General features: G+C 38.4%; 1 protein-coding gene across 8 annotated transcripts in view; it reads left to right on the top strand.

The window, feature by feature from the left end:
* SYNE2 (spectrin repeat containing nuclear envelope protein 2) overlaps positions 1 to 18,721 on the top strand; it is a 348,063-nt gene that overhangs the window by 73,560 nt on the left and 255,782 nt on the right. For all 8 annotated transcript variants that reach the window (XM_089522735.1, XM_089522729.1, XM_089522733.1 and 5 more), the window contains exons 9-14: positions 532 to 632; positions 7,311 to 7,412; positions 8,879 to 9,016; positions 9,418 to 9,579; positions 13,395 to 13,507; positions 16,759 to 16,915. In XM_089522735.1, coding sequence (XP_089378861.1) covers positions 532 to 632; positions 7,311 to 7,412; positions 8,879 to 9,016; positions 9,418 to 9,579; positions 13,395 to 13,507; positions 16,759 to 16,915 — 773 coding nt within the window. The remainder of the gene's footprint in view (positions 1 to 531; positions 633 to 7,310; positions 7,413 to 8,878; positions 9,017 to 9,417; positions 9,580 to 13,394; positions 13,508 to 16,758; positions 16,916 to 18,721) is intronic.

Below are 18,721 nucleotides of genomic sequence, written 5' to 3'. Positions count from 1 at the left end.
CCCCTGGTCCAGGGATGGAGATTTGTCAACCAGTCCTGGACGGGGTCACACCTCCCCTAATGAATGAAGTTTGCATTTTGGGAGTGCTCCTCGACTCGTGTCTACAGCTGTCATCTCAGGTGGAGGCATTGGCTAGGAGCGCATGGAAGCCAATGGAGGAATAACTGTCTGTGATGGGAAGTGGATGTGGAAACAGAATCAAGGCAGAAGCTTACTTACTCTAAGTTGTATCCTCCATTCTTTAATTCTGCCTGCAAGAATTCATGCAGGGGTGCTCCCAGAATACAGATCTGTGCTTTTGGCCCTTCCCATGTATAGATGGCCTTTGGATACAGCACAGTAATACAGTAGTGCTGTGGAATGAAGCCCAAGTGAATAGATTCCTTCGTTCACTGGTACAGCATTTGAAGCTTCAAGGGAGGGTAAGGGAGACAGTTTATCATGGACATTCAAGACAGGTTTTTCTGAAAGCAATGCATTGCATATTTCATGTGATCTAGGAGTGATTTAACTGTTTCTACCATTTCACAGATGTTGATGTCATCAATCCAGATGAAAAATCCATCATGACATATGTAGCTCAGTTTCTACAGTATTTCAGAACTTTACCTCCAGCTGAAGATGAAATGCAGGTATGTGTCATCTTCCATTTTGGAACCAAACTTGGTGAGTTCAGAATGTTCATTGGGTGAGGATTCTTCAAGGATTTCTAAGTATTTTTTCAGAAATTCTATACAATAATGGGACAAATAGTGGAAAAGAACAGAGATGTTTAAGTTAGTAGCTAGTTAGACACTATAATATTAGTGAATCCACTTATACTGCCTTCACAAAAAAGTCTGGTCTCCTTTCAGTCACTAGAGGTGCCAGAGCCAATTAGGTGTTTACAAGCCAAACCAAATGAATCTGCAGTTGCAGGATCATAAAAGATCAGAAATATGGTGTCTCCCCACAACTTGTTACCTCTTGAGTGTGAAGTCTTTGTTTTTGTGGGGAGAGTTTTAGTTTAATGACAGAGCACACACATTATTGGTCTCAGATGTAAGCATTGGTATCTTCAGTTGGTGGTGTGGGAAAGACTTCTGCTTGGGAAAGTTGTCACTAGTAGGAGGAGCAATTATTGGGCTAGATGCACCAATGGGCTAACAAAACAAGGTGGCTTCATATTTTCTTCACATCTGTTGTGATAACTAATCATACTTTGTACCTAGTTAAGAGAATCCTGGTTATTATTAACCAAGGTTTACATCAGTGGCAAATTGAAAATTGACCAATGTAGGGCAGGAATAGGCATGTTCTGTGGTTCAGTTTTCTACTCCAAGGACCCCCTCTTCACATGGATCATCAACCCAAAAAATGGAGGAGTGAAAGGAATATCAACACTAGGAAGCAACAAGTATCCACTTCTACTTTTGTTTTGAGGGATGGAGTGGAAGGGATGGCTCCCTTGACCCTTTGAATGCAAAATTGTTTCACTAGGAGGGTTATGGGAACGGTTCGTGATCTTTTGATCCCAATTTCTTTTCTTTTTTTTGAAATAAGGCATCAGCAGGGCTGGGTGGGGGAAAGATCTGGAGCCTGCTAAAACAGCATTGAGGCCACACTTCACCAATCCCTTATTTAGAAATTGGAATACAATTTCCAGAATATCTCCATCAGCATGACCAGTCACTATGTTGGCTGGGTATTCTGGTGAGCCATAGTCCAGTTGGGTTATTTTTTAAAGCTCTGCATTTAGACCCAGGGAGCAAATTGGCATATAACAGCAACAACAACAACAACATCAACAACATTTATTTATAATGCCCTTTCCAACAAAGGGTGGTACATCACAACATATGCAATAAAAGCAAATGATAAAACACCATGATATAAAATGGTAAAATACTGAAATATAAATTATAATATTATTAATTTTTAAAATTTTGAAATCTGTATACAGTGGCCCCCAAGCAACTATTATCGTCAATAAATTAATCTCAAATCCCTTTCCTATACAAAGAGGGACAAAACAGGGCTGTCCCCTCTCCCCACTTCTTTTTGCCATAGCTATTGAACCTCTAGCTAATTTCATTCGATGTAACCCTAATATATTAGGTCCAAAGATCGGACGCCAAATTCATAAATTAAATTTATTTGCAGATGATATATTACTCTTTTTAGAAATCTTTTATGGGATTAAAAGTTATTTTAGATTCTTTTGACCATTTTGCAGGTCTGCGAATTAATTATACAAAATTTAAACTTTTATGTTTTAATATTCCTTCTGATCAGCAGAACATACTGCAAAAGTCATTGATTATCTGAAAATTGAAAAAGGAGTGAATGGTGTAATAGCTTTTGAAAAATAAATTTTATACTCCGGTTCAGAAGGATAGAATAAAGATGTAAGAGAAGAAAGGAATAAGGAAGATTCAGTAGATATATCATGGTATGAGGACAGTAAGAGTTAAAAGGATAGTAAGAGGACATAAATAATGAAAACTTAAGGTGGAAGGGAAGATATGGAAGGTCATGATATCCAGTATATCTGGAGATAAAATAATAATCGCAGTAAAGGAAAGGAGGTTTTGTCTTCTTAATTGTTATGTATTGTATATTGTTGAGTTGTTTTCAGTTGTGTAGGATGTTTTTATGTATTATTATCATTATTATTTCTGTCCTTGTGTGAGTAATGTATGAATTTTATGAAAATAAAAATTAAAAAAAGAAGAACATACTGCAAAAGTTAACAAACTTACAGTTATACCCTTCGGGCTTAATATATCTGGATGTATATTTGACCAAAGATATTAACCAACTTATTCCACATAATTATAAAAATGTTACTAGTTGGATTATTGCAAAATTAAAGGATGGAAACATCTATTCCCCTCGATTTTAGGGAGAATTGCCCTTGTGAAAATGTTTATTGCTCCACACCTTTTTTTCTATTCCAAACGATACCTATGTCTCCTTAGACCTTGAGAATTAAATAGTGACAAAGATTGATTAATTCATATATTTTTGATAATAAAAAACCTCGTTTCTCTTAATCTATCAGATTCCTCCCCTCAAAAATGGGGGGGGGGGGGTTAGCCATACCAGATCTTCAGTTATAATTCACAGCTTTTCAATTGTCTCAGGTGATCCCTTTAATGAAAAAAGTAGTAATATCTCATGGTATTTGATGTTCTTTTGTTGTCTGTTTTAATGAATCATTTCCTGTATTGCTATGTATTTTATATGTATTATCCTACTAGAGAGGCCCCTTCCCCTCCACCACTCCCTTTGTGTTGTGTCTTTTTAGATTGTAAGCCTGAGGGCAGGGAACCATCCAATTAAAAAGATTGCATGTACAGTGCTGCGTAAATTTACAGCGCTTAATAAATAAAGGTTAATAATAATAATAATAATGGGTAAAAACGGAACTTAATATAGATCTACACACTTTCCACAGTAACATTTTTTTAAAAGTATCAGAAAAAGAGATTAAAAGGCTAAACAACCCTTGGTTTAAAACTACCATTGAGACCTGGCAAAAATGGAAAGATATTCTCTCTCCAGATTTGTCACCTAATTGGCCGTTTTTATATCATCCAAATTTTTTTCATGAGGATAAATTTTGGCAATATAAAGGTTGGGAAGAAAAAGGAATTTATCAAATTAAAGATCTCTTTAAGAATAATAAACTCAAATCAATTGAAGATTTAGCATCAACTCTAGACCCATTACCGATCTTGTGGATTCAATGTAAGCAAATAAAAACTTTTTCCTCTAGCTTATTTAACAAAGGGGGAAGATTGAGATCTATGACTCCCTTTGGAATTTTATGCAATGATCCTGTTGGAAATAGTAAAGGCTCAGACTCCCAAATATATCATTTCATCTTGTTGAACTCATATCATGATACCATATGTATCAAAATATTGTGGAACAGTGAACTAAATATATCAATTTCAGAATCAGACTGGTGTGCTATTTGGTCATCTTCAGTGTTGAAGTCAAGATCAGCTTTAACCAGAGAGAACTTTCTAAAGCTAGTACATAAATGGTATCTGACCCCTGTTAGAAATCACAGATGATAAAATCTATATCACCTCTGTGTTGGAGAGGTTGTCCAGTATTAGGGACTTATATCCATATGTGGTTACACTGTCCCAAAATTCTGGCATGATGTGATCAACCAAATTGCTTCAATTACAAAACAAAAAAATATTTTTTTTGCCCAGCTCTTTTGTTATTTTCAATATACACAAAAGATAATAAGTCTTTAAAAAATAGAAAGTTGATATATTTTTTGCTGACAGGAGCTCATCTAGAAGTGGCTAATAATTGGAAAACAGGTCTTGTATCCCTGGATAGCTGGTGGAAATGAGTTTGGAATCAATGGCTTATGGACAAATTAACATATAACATGAAATATAACTCAAAACAACAAAATCAAAGTCCTGTTCAGGAAAAAATGGTCTCCTCTTATAGATTATATTAATACAAGTTTTACATCCGTTTCTCCTCTATCTAGCCACTGTTCTTTATGGTCAGATTTATTTTAAATGAATTGAATTGTGTAAAACTTTAATAAGGAAAGTTTTTTAATGACATGAAACTTTTTTATACCATTGTTTTATGATTGCAAGACTTTGTATGATATATTTTGAATAAAGTTTTTTTTAAATATATAAAAAAAATATACTAATATGCTAAAAACAAAAACAAACAAAATCCTCCTCAGTTGCTACCCATTTCAGGCACCTTAGTCCACACACTGGCAGACACTGGCCTCTCTTCTCTTCCCCTCTCAGCCACCTTAGGCACTCTCAGCAACCTAATCCTTGAATCAAGGAAGGTCTTCAACCCTTTACGAAATTGGATCAGATCCTCCCCTATCCAGAAGTAAGAAAGACTTTTCCACAAACGCAGAGCCAGATCCTGGAAGGCTTGCAGCCTTGACAGAGCCGTATGTGTTGGTGGAACTGCCAATAATCCTTTGTCTGCAGATCTTAAATTTTTGGATGGTACATGCCATGCTAGCCAAACTGCCAAATATGGGGGAAGGTTAAAGCGCAGGGCCATAAATACTAGGACCAAAAGCTTATAATAAACCCTGGCCCAAACTGGAAGCCAATGGAGGGATCTACGAGGGAAAGAGGCATGTGAGTATTTGGGGAGATTTAAGACAACATGAACAGCTAGGATTAAAGCTAGGGGAGTAAGAGAGCAGGAAGTTTTGGCATGAAATTCCCCTGATTCGGAATAATTATCGGCCTGTTTTGCTGCTGCCGTTTTTGGGGAAGGTGATCGAGAGGGCAGTCGCTTTCCAGCTACAATCGATCTTGGATGATATGGATTTTCTAGTCCCATTTCAAACTGGCTTTCGGGCGGGCTATGGAGTTGAGACCACCATGGTCACCTTAGTCGATGATCTCCGTCTGGGCATGGACAGGGGGAGCGTGTCCCTGATAGTGCTTTTGGACATCTCAGCAGCTTTCGATACCATTGACCATGGTATCCTTCTGGAACGCCTGAGGGAGTTAGGTATCGGGGGCACTGCGCTCCAGTGGTTCCGTTCCTACCTCTCGAGTAGATTCCAGATGGTGCAGCTGGGGGACGTTTGCTCTGATAAGAGGGCACTTACATCTGGTGTCCCTCAAGGAGCTATTCTGTCCCCCATGCTATTTAACATTTACATGAAACCGCTGGGAGAGATCATCCGGAGACACGGGGCGCGGTGTTATCAGTATGCTGATGACACCCAAATATGTTTCTCTATGTCTTCGACTGATGCAGTGACTAGGGATGGCATCTCTCCTCTCAGTGCCTGTCTGGAGTCAGTAATGGGCTGGATGAGGAAAAACAGACTCAGTTTGAATCCAGAGAAAACGGAAGTACTCGTGATAGGTTCTCCTGGTCCGGGAAAGGATATTTGTCCACCTGTCCTGAATGGGGTCACGCTCCCCTTGAAGGACTCAGTTCGCAGTCTGGGGGTGCTCCTGGACTCGTCGCTACACCGTACATCTCAGGTGGATGCGACGGTCAGGAGCACCTGTTATCAGCTTCGGCTGATACGCCAGCTGCGACCCTACCTGGGCCGGGGGGACCTTGAAACGGTGGTAAATGCTCTGATAACCTCCCGGTTGGATTTCTGTAATGCGCTCTACATGGGGCAACCCTTGTACCAAACCCGGAAGCTTCAATTAGTGCAGAATATGGCAGCAAGGCTGGTCACTGGTAGCTCCAGGATCAGCCATATAAAACCTATTTTGCAAGATACTCATTGGCTGCCCATTCGGTTCCGGGCGCAATACAAGGTGTTGGTTATTACCTATAAAGCCCTAAATGGCTTGGGCCCAGGGTACTTGGAGGACCGCCTCTCCCCATATAACCTGCCCTGCACTCTTAGATCGGTCAGGAAGCAATTGTTAAGGGTTCCCAAGACGAGATATATCTTGTCTTCTCAAAGGGCATTTTCTGTCTCGGCCCCGCAGACCTGGAACTCCCTTCCCGACAACCTCCGCTCTGTCACCTCCCTTGACCAGTTCAGGTAGGAACTTAAGACCTATCTCTTCCAACAAGCTTTCCCCCATGTGTCTTGACATCTGTTTTCTCTCCCGTTATACAGTTGCTATTCGGCTAGTTTGTTTCTCTGGTTTTATTTTTGGAAATTGCAAATGTTTTATTGGAATGTTTTTATGATGTTTTTAACTTGGTATGTTTTATATTGTATACTGTTCGATGTATCCATGTTGTAACCCGCTTTGATCTTTGGAAAAGCGGGCTAGAAATAAACAGTATTATAATTATTATTATTATTAAATAACCAAGGCCTGGACAAGCAAATAGGCAGTCTTGACAGTCAAAGCTATGGATCCTACAGATGTTCAGAAGATAGACATTACATGCCATAGCAGTTGCCCTGTTTAAGGGGCATAGGGACAAACAATCATCCAACAGGATGCCAACGTTCCTGGTAACTGAGACAGGGGCCAGTGTGTAACTCTGTAAACACAATATCAGACAGGAAGGATTGAGGGATGACAGTCACATGTACATAGCCATGATTCTGTAGCTCACTTTCTTAGCCTTGGGAAGGAAAAGGCACAGTACCTACCTCTATCCTGGCTCCAGCTAATTTGTCAAAGCGTGCTCCAAAATGATACTACTGTTAGTGTGAATTGTTGTGTTGCTTTCACAATTGAATTGAAGTTGTTTGTGAAGGGGGAACATCCTTGGGAGTATCTTTGACAAGCTGACCTTTTCTTCAACAGTGCACACTGGACTTTTTGGAAGGGTTGAGATATATGTACGTAACTTTTTGTTCTGTTTCCCAGGGGAAAGTGAACGAGACCTTGAGCTGGCTGAAGGATCAAGAAAAGAAGTTAACAGAGTTGCTGACTGAGACTGACAATGCACCTTTCTATGTGAAGTTCCAAGTAAGTTAGCTTTGCAAATTTCAGACATTTAGAAATAAATACTTTCAGGGAATAATTTAATGTGAATAAATAAATTTTCACATGATTCTGTAAAGCAGAAGTTCTAAGGTCCTGCCTTTTGAGCCTTTTTCTTTCCTTTTTCTTTTTTAAGCAGTAATTGTCTCTCAAGTGCTAAAACATGATTTGGCTCTGTATCAGGCTAGGCAAAATTTTGGTGAGCCCAGTTTTGACTTCTCAGAAACCTGCTACAGGCCACTTTCATTGAAACGGGGTTTGGAATCAAAACTGGATATGACTGAAAGTTCAAGTTTAAGGCACCCTTTTGATGAAATACCCTTCTTCATTTTTAAATGAAATATGCTTTGATGAAATATGTGTCTTCACTTCACTCACATCATGTATTAGCCCACTGCTCTGTCCTCGTTGTATTCTTTTTATTGTGTTATTAATAGATATTTTAGTCTTCAGTTTTAATTGTATCATGTTTAATTCTGTTTTAAGGGGGAGGGGGAATTTGGGATATACTGTTGAATGTGGATATTTTAATTTTTTGTGAGCCGCTTTGAAAAGCAGGATAAAAATAATAGTTTTATTTATTATTATTTAAAGCCAGCAACCCTGCAGACTTCAAGTACACAATTCTTCTGGTTTTGACAACCTTTTTCTTCCTTTTTTTAAGTGGTGATGTTTGAGAAGAGCTAATATAGGGGCTTAAAATAGTGGCAAAACATATACAGGAAGCCCCCACTTATCTGAAGGTTTGGGAGGTTATATACAGATTAGGGAGGACTGTCAAAAAGAGGAATCTGTTGACAAGCGAAACTCAGTCTTTTTTTTTGGCTTGGAAGTGCAAGACTGAATGGTGTAAAGTCTGTTTACAGAAAAAAAATAATGGCAAGTAGATTGAGAGAAGAAAACAGCAGCATGCTGAGTCAACTGGGAGAGAGAGAAAAAGTAGTAGCAGTGGTCAACAAAGCAGACCAGGGGATGAAAGTGCAGTACATGGCTATAATTTAGATCTTTAGAAACAACAAAATATCAAAAAACGAGCTGTTGAAAAGATAGGGATGCTTGTACTGTTGTTAGCCTTGAAGCAGGGCATAAAGGCAGTGTTTTTCCTTGTTGTTTGCTCAAAAGTATATTCAAAGACATACTGCTCATGTACATGGTGGTCCCATTTAAACATTGTGGACAGTAGTCAGTGATCAACCTTTCTTCCATCTCTCTGCCTAATCCCGGGATGAGGAACTTCTGGCCTTCTATGTTTTATACCACTGTGCTCACAATTTCTTAGTACTGGCCATGATGAGTGGGACCAATGGAAATGGGAGGCTTCAGCTTTTTGTTTACCTTTCTCTTTGGCCTAATCTTTTTTTTTTTTTTTTTTGGTAAAAGCTGATCTCTCACCATGGAAGCATGAGATACAAAATTTGGGCATAAGTATCTTCTTTCCATTTAATTCTTAGGAGACACTGTTATTTATGGAAACATTTGATGAAGAGAAGAAAGCTTTCCTGCCTGTACTGACATCAAAAGGAAAACCTAGGGAGTTGAGTGAAGATCACTTGAGGATGAAAGAAGCATGGGACAGCCTCACTTCACAGGTCATTTAACAGAATCTACAATTTAATTCTACAATTTATGTTGTTGATCCAAAGGTTCGTGTTTTTGTCTTGAATGACCAGTAGATGGAAAAGTTATTTGTTTTTGAACTACATTTTCTAGGGAGTTATGGGAACTGTAACCTAAAAAAGGAACCTTCCAAAACTCTGTAGATAGCTAGTGATAATCAGGAATGTTTCTTTGTGTTCTTCAAACATGGCACTGATATGTTGTCATTAGAACATTCTGTCAACCAGTAGAGGCACCTCTTTTGGGGTGATTTGGTTTTCTGGGTAGACCAGGAAGGTTTTCAATCTTCCAGTTTGTTTATAATTAACAACATGCAAGGGAAGAAACAAGAGAGTCTGCACAAGCTAGACATATATGTCTTCTCTTAATCTAGGTGGATGAATGGAAAGAAAAGCTGGATTATTTGTTACCTCCGCCTTTAGATGCAATTGAGTCGTGGCTCCAAGATGTGGAACACCAGCTAGCTGAAGACGTGCCTGATGTAAATCGCAGTAAAGCAATGACTGTCCTTGAAGGAAAAATGAGATCCCTCCAGGTTGGTGATGGAAATAAAATAGAATGTTTAATGCATAAACACATCATTCTCTTTTCCCTCTCTTTGTCATGCCCATTTTCACACACACAGTAAGCCTGAGAAAGTTATTTTTGGATTGTATAATTAAAAGAATATCTCAGCCAGATTTCTGGAAGCTGTCATCTAAAAAGTAACTTTCCCAGACTCTTTACATGTCAGTGCCTTGATTTTTACTCTTCTTGGCCTTGCAGACACAATGGTATTTAGTGTAGGTCGCTGTCTCCTTGTTTCTATAATGTTCACATTCGACCAGTAACAATTCATTTTTAATATTTTTATACTTTATATTATATTATTTTATACTAAATATAAACATATAAATATAATATAAATATGAAATGTGTTAATCTGTGTGTGTGTGTGTGCGCACGCACGTGTGCACATGTATTAAATATCCATATACTGTAAAATGCAAATGCTTTTAAAATGTAAATTTAATAAAATTTAAATATTTAATATTTTATTTGGGGGATGAGAGAAGCATGGGATAACCAAACCTCACAGGTCACTGGGGGTACAATAAAGAATGCAAAAATGATTAAAAGAGAAGAAAATTGTATTAGGAATGTTACATGGATCAAACAGGCTACAGATAAGTATGTATTTCCAGATTACATGGAACGCTTTGCAAATGAGCAGTGACTTGAAAGAAAGAACATTCATTATCATAAATAGAAACAAGGCAAAATATGTGTTCTAACCTGTGAACAGATATTGTATTGTGTTTGTTTTTAAAAAAATAAATTTTGTTGAATATTAAAATTTCGATCAGACAAAGGACATAGAATTCAAAAATAAAGACATAGCAAAACAAAAGAAAAAGACAAAAACAAGTCTAACATTAAAACTAAACAAATAGAATTCTTCCTCTCAGAACAGCAAACCTTGTATTATCAGATATCAAATGTTTTCTCCTCTTTTAAAATGATTGATTACCACTGTAACTTAAGAACATAGTGACTCATAAAGATCAAAAGAAAGACTTTTGGTTATACCACATCTCAAACTTGACAGTTTATAAGTACATTTCATACCAAGTCTAATGTCCAGTTTTCGCCCCAATAGTTTTTCAGATATTTAATTTTGGGGTACCAATCTCTTTGAAAGTTATCAAGATCTCTTTTTTGAATTATTTGTGTCAGTTTGTCTGATTCCATAAAATCATAAGCTTTAGTTAGCCAGTGTTTTATCTCCGAAATGGATTTTTTCCTTCCAGTTTGCTGCATAAATGATACGAGCTGCATTATTATTAGTTTTTAAATGTCCTACCTTTTCCCAAAGCTGGGGCTCAAGGCAGCTTGCCATATTTGACTTGGATGGAGAAAGCAATTTGCTAGCCAGTTCCAGATAACATGGGTGCATTTACATTTTAGAAATAATGCAGTTTGACACCACTTTAACTGCCATGACTCCATCCTACAGAATCCTGGGATCTGTAGTTTTGAGGCACCAGCAGTCCTTGACATAGGTGACCAAAGAACTTGTAAAACTACAAATCCCAAGATTCCATTAGTTGGAGCTACACCACTTAAAGTGGTGTCAAACTGCATTATTTCTACAGTTCCGATGGACCCATAGTGTCCTTTCAGACATGCAAACTTGACACTTGCATGGCTCTTTTGAAATAATGAGTTTGACATGTTAAGGGTTAAGGAAATTAGGTAGTCAGAGGCCCTGGATGAAATCCAGCATCAGGGCTGCTTTGAGCCAATTGAAATCAATATGACTTGTAAAAACCCATTGATTCAAATGGGTCTGCTCTAGGTAAAACTAACATTAGATTTAGCCGCAGGGCCAGTGTGGTAACATGGCTTGAGCACTGAACTAGGACACTGGGAGACCAGGGTTTGAATCCCTGTTCGGCCATGATCAACTATTGGATGACCTTGGGCAAGTCACATTCTCTCAGCCTCAGAGGATGGCAGTGACAAAAATCCTTGAAAGGAACGTGCCAAAAAACCCTATGAGAAGTTCACCTTGGGGTTGTTATAAGTCGGTAATCACTTGAAGGCACACAACAACAACAGAATTTATAACTAAGGAGTAATTTATTTATTGAAAACTACATGCATTCCGACTTTCTTGAACAGGAACATGAGGCTAAATGCATTCATACAGACAGATAGTTCTGATGTCCAAGAAAGAGACATTAGAAAAATTGGAGGAAAGATAGTAAATTTCTCCTAAGTAGGAGCAATGAAGAAAATACTGGTGATGGGGTCCATACTGATGGACCTGCCAAGAAGGAAGATTAACAAAGGGATAATTGAGAGTTAATGATGAATTAAATAGGAATCAGTAAAAGTTATAATAATTTTCCTATTCCAGAGTAACACAATGTAGCGGCAATGATTATGTTTACCAGAAAGGGGGTGTAGAAAGAGAAGGAGCGTGAGTGAAAGAAGAGTTCGGAAGAAGTCCTTTGGACCTCAGATCTCAGAAGCCCCATCTAGCATGGCTACCAGGCATAGTAGCTCAGGGAATCTGGGATTTGTAGTCCAAATTTTTTGAAGAAAAATGAGGCTTTTTTTGTGAATAGTCCTAGCAGCTGGGCCAACAGTTTTGTTTACATCCTGAAATATTTAAATTAATTATTAAAACAGAAACATTGGCAAATACTCTGCCTCTGGTATTCCATCTAAACTGGATGGGGTTGTTAAATACTATCATTAGTTTGGGAATGCATTGATTGAAAATTTCTTGTCCTCTTGGCTCAATTAAGAAGCTAAAACAACATGCTGTTGACATGGTTTTACCTGATGTCTTTTCTAGGACAGGCATCTAGGGCATAATTACTGTTTTGCAATCTAATATCCAGAGAGGAGAAGAGGTCAATGAATTAAGTCTGGGGAAGACTAAGCATGCAAAAGGAGGGGATGTATGAGAGGATAACCTTGGGTCTCATACATGGTTCTGCCAAGCCTTGTAAGGCTGTAACAGAAAGGAAAAGGAAGATTCTTCCTGTCCTTTTCCCAAGTTGGAATGAAGTTTCTTTTTCTAGGCACAAAATACTTTGCCAAATGTAGAAGAGAAGTGGCTCTAGTATAGAACTGACTCATCAAATGAAAAAGGCTGGTTGTTCACTTGGATCAGTAAGGGCCAAATGTCATATAAATGGCAACAGCAGCACATGTTAATGCCTCTGCCTCTTATTTAAAAAACTGATGGGTTGTGGTATCAGTTGGTTCTCAAAGGAGGTGTTAATTTCTCTTTTTCTATATTTGGAGTAACTGTTGCTTTGTGAAGTGGTTCCAAAAGGACAGAGCTTGGAAAAGTTACCTTTAGGGGCTTGTTGTTATGTGCCTCCATATTGCTTCCGATGTACAGCAACCTCATTGCAAACCTGTCACAGAGTTACCTTGGTTGAGATTGCCCAAAGTCACTCATAGAATCATAGACTCGTAGAGTTGGAAGAGACCACAAGGGCCATCCAGTCCAACCCACCTGCTCAACAGGTTTCCATGACAGAGTGGGGATTTGAACCCTGGTCTCCAGAGTCATCCAGTCCTTATGGACTACAGCTCCCTGAATATCTCAGCCAACTGGCCATGCTGGCCAGGAGATTCTGGGAGTTGTAGTTCAGTCCTAAACATGATATTAGCTAGTCCTAAGCATGATATTGGCCAGAGGCTGACAAAAACTGGAATGGGACAACATCTGAAGACCTATGCATGATCTGTGTCTTGCAGCAATAAGACAATATTATGTTTCTGTGGTCATGCTTGCAGTCATGTTCTTTTCTCTTGTGAATAAGATTATGCTATTGCTTCTTTTAGAGCATGATGACCTATTTTGAACAACACTTGGAGGCCCTGCAGTCCTTCAAGAACAGAGATAAGGCAGGCATGCCGCTGGTACCCCCTCAGAAGTTGCAAGAAATGAGAAGAAGGTTTGTTATTGTCAGACGCCTTCTTTGATCAATCTTGGAGTCTGGGAGTCTGCAATTTAGCTGGAGATAAATGATTGCTTTTACCAAATTTGGCAGCTTGTTGGCAAGAGTGCAGTGTTGCTGATGGATATCGCCGCTGCTCTTGATGAAAAGCATCAGCTTTCATCCCTCTTTTGTACGTCCAGATGTATTGGACTGCATTCCCCATCACCTACAGCTAGTGACTGTGAATGATGGGAGTTTTAGTTTGATATACCTAGAGGGTGATGGTTGGGGAAGTCTGAAAAAATATTATTTCCGTCTGTATTTAAAACAAATGCATACAAACTGTGCTGATAGCTCTTAATTTGTCCAAAAGTGTATTTTTCAGGCTATGAATATAGTGGTGGCCCATTAATCTTTAGGCTATTAATCTTCAGGCATAGCTTGTGTGTCTTGCAAAAACATCTGGTTGTCTGTAATGGCAAACAGGATTGGACCTTTCTGAATGAAAGGGTTTTTACATTCTTAGTTTCTGGCACTAAATTTCTTTCCTTCTTCCATTATGAATGCTGTTTATGAATACAGTTTAAATCTCCCTTATCCGGAATTTCAAAATTTAAAACACTTCAAAATCGTCCACATGGCTGAGATAGTAACACCTTTGATTTCTGATGGTTCAGGGTACACATACTTTTTCATGCACAAAATTATTAAAAATATTTTGTATAAAATTACCTTTAGGCTAGGTTTATGAAGTGTATAGGAAACATAAACGTTTAGACTTGTGTCCCGTCTGCAAGATATCTCATTATGTATATGCAAATATTCTAAAATCTGAAAAAAGAAATCCAAACCACTTCTGGACTAAGCATTTCAGATAAGGGAGACCCACCTATATAAGAAACAGCTTGATACTAAGCTAGACCGCTGGTCCATCTCACTCTGTATTGTCTGTTTTGGTTGGCAGCATCTTTTTCATCCCTGCCATGTATTAGATCTCAGAAATATTTTTATAAACTTTTTTTTAATTTTGGCTTTGCTCCTTGAGTGGCCTTGCCGACTCCGGGATTTTAGGTGTATTAGTGGCCTAAACCCATCTGCTGGTCTCAGCTAGAGCTGACCTATTGAACCAATGACTTCAAATGTTGATTTGGTCATTATTTGTTTGTTTTGTGTTTTCAAGTTGACACTGCCTTATGGCAGTCTTGTCATGATATTTTCTTGGCAAAGATTTATTCAGAAGAGGTTTACCATTGCCTTCCTCTGAGATAGTGTGACTTGCCCATGATCAGCTAATGAGTTTCATGGTTAAGTGGGGATTTGAAGACAGGTCTCCAGGAGTCTTAATCCAACACTCAAACCACAGCACCTGCATCTTGTTTTATCAGCAATTGATTCAGTGAGCTAATACTGCCTGAGACTAGTACCTGGATTTATATCTAAGGAAGTAACTATTCAGACTCTTGCTTGGCCAAGGATTATACCTGTGACTACCTGCATGTACAGTATGTGATCTACTATCTTACTATGAGACAGTTAAGAGGTGATATGACAACCCTGTTTAAGTATTTGAAGGGTGTCATATTGAGGATAGAGCAAGCTTGTTTTCTGCTGCTTGAGAGAATAGCAATGGATTCAAGCTACAAGAAGGAGGAATGTCCTGACAGTAAGAGCTGTTTGACTGTGGAACACATTCCCTAGGAGAATGATGGCATCTTCTCCTTTGGAGATCTCTATACAGAGTCTGGATGGTCATCTGCCGGGGGTGCTTTGATTGTGAGTTCTTGCAGGGCAGAGGGTTGGACCAGAATTATAGAGTCTCTTCCAACTCTATAGTTCGGTAATTCTACAATTCTTCTTTCCCATCAACCTTTCAGCCCCCTCAGAATATACTTCTGCTTTTCTTGGACTGCCCTAAATTCATAGTAATGGTATTTGCTCTCTGGCAGTCTTAACCCTTCCCTAGTGGTAGTTTACCAGCTATATACATAACATTTTGATTAGCATTACATTCCTCTAGATCAGTAGTCCTTAACCTGTAGGGTCCACAATGTCTTCACAGTGGGTCCACAAAGGACTGAAGAAATGTTATGAATGTTTATAGTTAAAACAAAAAGAAAGGAATAAAGGCACAAAGGAAGGAAGGATATTTACCCATGGTTGTTTATTATTATTATTATTATTATTATTATTATATAACACTGTAGATTTGCACAGCGCTGTACGTACAAACAATAAATAGATAAGAGTAAACCTGCCTATGGCGTACAATTTAGGAAATAATAGGATAATACATATAAAATACATAGCAGTACAGGAAAGGGTTCAATAAAACAGGCAACAAAAAGAACATCAAATAGCAAATGATAATCATGCAATTTTATCTCAAATTTCAGCTTGACCTGTCAATTATACTGTAAGTGTACTAACTTACCACTTCCATTAAAAACAAAAGTAAAGACTGCTTATGAAAATAACTGTTTGATACTAAAAAATGTACTCATCGCTTGCTACTTCTGGATGTGGTGCAGGTGAATGATGCTGTGGCTGAGAGAAAGCATGACATTTCTTGCTACTATGCTATTATTGTTATTATTATTATTACATTTGTATGTAATCATTCTAATACGAATATAATTTGAGTGTGTGCAATTAAATCTTTGATGCATGTTAGGGTTTTAAATCTTGAGCTAAGTCTAAGCAACAAAAGATAATTAAAAGAGGTCTGTGGTAAAGAAAATTAATTTTCTTATTATTATTTTATTATATCCCACCTTTCTCCCAATATAGGGACACAAGGCGGCAAACGAGATTTAAAACAATACAATTTAAATACAGTACAATGTTAAAATGTATACATATAAAATTTTTAAAAACAATTAAACCATTTAAAAATTTAAATATTTACGTGTTAAAGAAAAGGTTAAGAACTGCTGCTCTAGATCAAGGGTAGAGAACTTACCAGAATTGAACTGCAACTCTCATCGGTCCTGGCCAGCACAGACAATGAGAGATGAAGGCAGCTGCAGTCCAACAATATGGAAGGCCATAGATTGCCCACCCTTGCTGTAGATTGCAGTGTGTCTTGTGCAAATGACTTTTTTGGATAGGAACTTACAGAATCCCCCAGTGGCCATGATGATTAAGCAATTATGGGTGCTGCAATTAAAAAAATGGACTTTGCCAAGATCAGGACTTGCATGATGCAGAGGATAATATTGGTAGTTTTAGCTCACTTTCTAAAAACAAATTGTTGGGTTGATTTTCAGGTTCAGCAACATTCACCTGATGGATTTCAGCACTCTTGTGGAATACTATAACTTATTCTGCTCAGCTATCTTGGAGGAACTGATCTCTAAGTTGAACATCTGGCACATCAAGTATGGAACGAAGGAAATGGTTGAGTCACTGCTCTCAGATTGGCATGTAAGTATTACATCTTTACCCAGTGGTTGTCTGGGTAGCTGGTTATGTCTTGGGTCAGTTTGGACTGGTGGATGCAAACTATTCAGTGTTCATTGGATTTGCATTTTATGAGATTTTTACGACTATTAATTCCTGACCCTTCAGTCATAGTATTTTAATGTACAATTGGCCCTACGTTTTCACGGGGGATATGTTCTGGACACCACCCCCACCCCCCCGGGGAAAACGGAGGCTCGTGCATATTCAAGCCTCAAGCCTCATAGGCTTGAATGGTGCAGGCTCCTGTGTGTGCAGTCTGGGCGCTTGCGCCAGGTGCACACACCATAGGAAATAGTGGAAGTTGCCCGTTTGTGGTTATTCAGGGGCACGGATTTGAGATCCGTGAGTTAGTAGGGGCAACTGTAGTTGGGAAAAAAAATTCCTATAGAAAGCAGTGTACAGAAAGAGTGCTAAAGAGGAAACACTGAAACAGGGTATCAGCTAGAAGTATAATTTAGATTACTGTATATGCTTATGTATGTCTAGAAATTTTAGTCAGTTGACTCAAAAAATATAGGTAAATTTATCCACAGATTAGCGAAAGTACTACTGTATACTCTTATTGAAAAAGGAACCACCCCTTTCATTGTGTAGAGTGGCAAAAGGAGAGAACTTAGTCCATCCCAGGAGAACTTAAAAGAAGCATTGGCCCCCTCTACTCTGCACCATGGTGCCACCTCTGACCTTTTTGAGTGTCCAGGCAGGCAAATGGTGATGGTGGCAGCTCTTTAGTGCTTCATCTCAAAGGAGCACTGAGAGGAATTGGACTTTGAAGGATCTGAACAAGACCTTTGTGTATGTTTGTCAGCTTTACTGGGTTAAAATCAGGAAAAGTTATCACATTAACATTACAGTCTGCTTTACTGCTAAAATAGATCCAAAACATATTGAAGAAATAATCCAGTTTGGCACTACTTTAACTGCCCTGGGAATTCTGGTAACTGTAGTTTTCTGAGACATTTAGCCTTTTCTGTCAGAGATCTCTGGGGCCACAACAAACTACAATTCATAGGATTCCCTAGCACTAAGCCAGGCCAGTTAAAGCAGTCTCAAACTGGATTATTTCTGCAGTGTGTTTTTGACTATACTTGACATTTTCTTTGTTTTGCCTTTACAAATATTTTGACAGGTGCACATTTTCTCAGCTGGTTACTTCCACCACACGTCACACAGCCACAATTTTACCATAGTTCTTTCCTCATCCATCCAGCCTTTAGCATGAGCACAAACAGTGCTTGCCAGAATACTGCTGAATATTATTACATCTAGTTGTTTCTGTTAGTTGCAGTTGCAATGGCACTTGTTATTTGATGAATTAAGTAGCTTTCAGGCTAAAATAGACATCCAGTAGATGTCACTGTAAAGCTACTGATATTTAACTGCCGATTGGAAAAAAATAGTATTTTCCTCACTCAATCAGGGCTGCTAGATTCTGCAAGGTCTAAAACTTTGACAGCAATTTGATACTTTGCACAGTTCTCTTGTCTTTTCCTTCAACTTGGAGGATTGTGGAACCCCAAAATCTCCTTTTTCCAAGTACCTAAACAAAACAAAAATAATGACCACAGAAGAAATACACAAATTCAATCTAGACAATGATTGAAATAGTTAAAGAATTCCCATATCTAGGATCAAACATTGACCAGAATGGAGACTGCAGTCAAGAAATGAGAAGAAGACTAGGAATGAGAAGGGCAGCTATGAAAGAACTGGAAGAGATACTGAAGAGCAAAGACATGCAACTGAGCTCTAAAGTCAGAATTGTTC

This window comes from Sceloporus occidentalis, unplaced genomic scaffold (assembly GCF_023333645.1).
Source record: "Sceloporus occidentalis isolate IW3139 unplaced genomic scaffold, rSceOcc1.0.p SCAF_4, whole genome shotgun sequence".
Classification (NCBI taxonomy): domain Eukaryota; kingdom Metazoa; phylum Chordata; class Lepidosauria; order Squamata; family Phrynosomatidae; genus Sceloporus; species Sceloporus occidentalis.
The sequence above is the reverse complement of the archived record's forward strand: the minus strand, read 5'-3'. Positions and strand labels throughout refer to the sequence as shown.